Source organism: Penicillium canescens (assembly GCF_028828765.1).
Source record: "Penicillium canescens strain IBT 15451 chromosome Unknown utg000010l_segment0_segment0, whole genome shotgun sequence".
NCBI lineage: Eukaryota > Fungi > Ascomycota > Eurotiomycetes > Eurotiales > Aspergillaceae > Penicillium > Penicillium canescens.
Window position 1 is genome coordinate 3,073,461 of NW_026703972.1, and position 4,129 is coordinate 3,077,589.

Here is a 4,129-nt window from a genome sequence, read left to right on the forward strand (position 1 = left end):
AGCCCCCTTTCATCAATTTCAGGTAATAGGCTAGTACAGCATAGGTGTGAGAGAGAAGATGACTCGAAGCTTCGTGCTTGGCGGAAAGACGCAGTGAAAATGGCGGCCGATTTAGCGGTTAGGAATTGGAGGAAACACTTGAAAATGAGGAGGATGATACATCATTGGCTAATGAGGCTACTGATGGGCTTTATTAGACTGCCGAGATTCGGGAGGAGTAGATGTGATGCTACGATATGATGTGCAAGATGACACCGGCACGGTGCATTGCTTTGTTCTTTTAAAAATATTTCTATGTGCATACTTATGTAGATAGTCTATATATAAACATCAATCATGCAAAATCTATATCTATATCCATCCGCCCTGGGCAGCTTTCTCCTCATGTTGAGGACGCTCAGGCTTCTTCCCAGCCTGCACCTTAGTCAAAGTCAACTTCCTTCCCAATCCACGCCCAACCTCTCTAGCCTGCGTATCAAGTGGGATGACATCATCATCCATCGAAGACCGCCGGCTGTCTTGCTCAAGACTGAGAAGAACCTCTACAGCCTGCCGATCTTCAATGACCTTCGGGTGGCGCTGGGCGAAGTACCGAGCGTACTTGTAGAGAGACCAGTAGCAGCTGAAGACGTTGATGACCGTCAAGGCAATCTTGTAGAATGTGTAGTAAAAGAAGAGGACCTTCCAGTCGACGCGCTCCTTTTTCAGGCGGAGGTGGATCTCGTTGAAGATTACCACGTTGATCAGGTACATGGCGATTGTTACACCTAATAGCATACCACAGAATCCGGGGCGCACGATGAAGGAGATTGGGAAGACGAAGGGGGCGAGGAGGTAGATAAGCGTTTCGTATACCTGTGCAACGTTAGTCGCTGATAATCTTATTAATTGGAGAAATTACATACCTCTTGGAATACGCAAAGCTTCGCACCAAGTTCCCACCAACTGAGCTTCCAGCTGGTGAAAATATACTTGAGATCGTAATAGATACCAATCACGAAGAAGAAATTCCACCGCTTGAATCTCTGCGAAAAGATGGTCATCTCGCCGAATCCGCCACGGCTGCCACTGCCACTGATGAACACTGAAGAGGGAGTTTCAGTTTCCACAAAGACCTGGGAGCACATAGTAATGCGTCCTCCAAGACGGCGACACGCATCGCCAAAGAACCAATCTTCCGAAACCGAGAAGCCGGGGTGTTCGTGGAAAGTCGCCTTCAGGAACTCCAGGTTCCAAAGCGAGATAGCACCATGAGGGAATGTTGCACTGCCGCACTTCCCAAAGAAGTCTCGTTGAAGACCGGACATTTTATATTCGAGGTCTTGTGCTTGCTGACAGTATGTTCCCCTGGAGGAGTTTGGACCGACACTCTTGATCGTATAGCCAATACATCGAACACAGCCTTTGAGCCTATCGCTGACGATAGGGAAAACAGGAGGCAAAAGGCAATCATCGTCAATGAGAACAGCATTTTCAAAGTCCTTAGCCGCGTAGCAGCCGACAAACTGGGCGACGATCTTTGATCCAATTGGTACCCAGAGATGGTTCACGCCGTATGGTTTGCAGACTTCTTCTGTGTTGTCGAGGGGTGTTTGAGAGTTTCCATTTGCAATCACGAAGATATTCTCTTTCGGGAAAATTTTCAATGCCGCGTCCAAGGTAGGGCCGATGATACTAGCTGATTTGTAACAGGGAATAAGTAGGGCTGTTGATTTGACATTATCGGAGTTTTGTTCGAGGTCTTGTTCTTCGACAGAAGGATTTGGGTCTTTTTCGAATAGAATGAGAAGTGGACAGAAGGCATATCTGGGATTGGTTAGGGCAAGAAACACGACAATTTAGGCAGATACTCACAGTGCAGCCAATCCAATCACGATGGCATATCCTCCTTGGATAACGAATTTGTTTTGGACAACCCAATATAGCCACCATACTGCACCCTTCCATAGAGGCATACCAACAAGGACAAAATAAACGAAGAGAACGAGCAGTACATAGATACTCCATTCGAATAAAAGCCGTACCCAATGTCTCCGTTGGATAGCAACACCTCTCAACTTGGCCTTTTCGCAGATCTCTTGTAGACTGTTATAACCACTGGAAATAGACTGAGGGCTGGCCTTGCTGAGTGGCTGGGGGCTGAGCACTGCATTTTGAGGTGGTGATATTGCTTCCGTTTCGAGAATTGGAGCTGCGGGTTCGAAGGTGGGTTTCTCAAAATAATCAAATAGCAAGTTGATCGTCATCCGTTGCAAGGACGCAGCGGAATTTGCGGAGAAGACAAACAATTGTGGACTGCCTCCAAGTTGGCTTGCTGACTTGATACTGCAAACACCTGAAACGCGGGCTGAGCCAAGCATAACATGCGCATTAGCGCCCCCAATGCCGAATGAGTTGATGCTGACTCGCTCATATTGAGCCTCAGGCCACGGTGTAGGTTCAAGGGGAACGGTCAGCTTGCGTTCCCGGAAAGGGATTTTAGGATTCGGGCTCGAGAATTTAATATTGGGTACGATAGTGCGGTTTTCAAGCATAAGAACTGCCTTGATCAGAGATGTGAGGCCTGAAGCACCTTCCGAATGACCTAGGTTAGGCTTGACCGATCCGATAAATGCCCCGGAGTCGCCAAAAACTCGAGCGACTGCGTTGACCTCTACAGGGCCCCCAGTAGCGGTACCGGTTCCGTGGCACTCCACGAATACAGTCTTTGAGTAGTCTGTTATGCCAGCCAGCTGGTAGGCTTGCCGGATCATAGTCTCCTGGCTGTCGGTACTTGGGTGCAAAATGCCGGGCGTCTTCCCGTCGCTGTTTGACATGGTGGACCTAATCACAGCACGGATAGGATTCCCGTCTCGAATAACAGCGTCCAATGGCTTGATATACACGGCTGTGATGGCTTCGCCTCTGCTGTACTCATCTGCGTCTGCTGAAAAGGTTTTGCAGGAGCCTTCAGGAGAAAGTAAACCTTTTTCCGTCATGAAAGCTGTCATGCCAGGTGCCATGATCAGGTTTGAGCCCCCTACAATGGCCGCCTCGCAATCGCCCCGTTGAATGGCGTGACAAGACTCATGAAGGCCGACAAGTGCGGCCGAGAAGGCAGTGCGGATGGTCATGCTGATGTTGTTAGCTCACAGAACTTGAAAGTATTCATTGTCCAAAATCATACCTGGGTCCGCGTAGGTCCATTTCGTAAGACACCCGATTGGACAGCATGAAATCGCCATAACCATCAACTCGATGAACGCCAGAGTGCTGGGGATCCTTGTTCTGCATCTCCAACCAATCCTCACCGTAGCTACCCATGTAGCAGCCGATTTGGCGGCCCCTGAAATCGACTTCACCAGCGTCGTCAAAACATTCTCTGGCTACCTCCAACATCAGTCGGTGCTGAGGGTCGGAAGACTCAAGTTCAACACGACTAAAAGAGAAGCGAGGAGCATCGAAACTTCCCAGTTTGACACTATCATCAAGGAAATAACCGTACTCCGTCTTAATTGTGCCCGGCCGGCCAGTATCAGAGTGGTACGCTGATATATTGTAGCGCGACTCTGGAACTCGGCCTCGCGCGTCACGTTTAGTTAGCAGAAAGTCCCAGAGTTGCTGGGGAGTCGCTATACCGCCAGGGAGGCGGACTGCCATACCGCAAATTGCTATGGGGATATTCATTCTAGATTTGACAGCATTTCCTCCCGCGGATATGCCATCGAACCCAGATGGCCTATTGACCTGAGACACTTGCTCAGGAAAAGCAGGGAGAACTCCTTTTGCTTCGGCGTGCATTGTTGGGCTGTTGCAGGAAAACAGGATATTGGCAAAGTTACTGTTCGTGAAATAGCAAAAGTCTTGAGCTTGTAGTGTAATAAATGAGTGATCATGAGTTAAGGGTTTTATAATAATCAAAGCCCGGATGAAGACTAATGCATTAGATGCACAATCCTTTCCAAGTTCCCACTTATCAATTTCGTTGTATAACTGTTGTGGACCAACCGACTAAGGGCTACCTCGCGTATAGAAGGCAATTGAAGCCGATGTCATCCTCCGACCCTGAAAATAGGCGGTGGTTAATTAGTATTCGTAAATTCAATACACTCATGGAGCCGTTTTGGTGCGAGGGGACTCGCACAGTTCT

General features: G+C 48.6%; 1 protein-coding gene across 1 annotated transcript; it reads right to left on the minus strand.

Moving 5' to 3' along the window:
* Positions 1-351: 351 nt before the first annotated feature.
* Positions 352-3,780, minus strand: N7446_012526 (uncharacterized protein; the record flags this gene model as incomplete). Its single annotated transcript, XM_058521268.1, has 4 exons — positions 352-855; positions 906-1,806; positions 1,855-3,114; positions 3,167-3,780. The coding sequence occupies 4 exons, from the start codon at positions 3,778-3,780 to the stop codon at positions 352-354; spliced, it is 3,279 nt and encodes a 1,092-aa protein (XP_058366634.1).
* Positions 3,781-4,129: the final 349 nt, after the last annotated feature.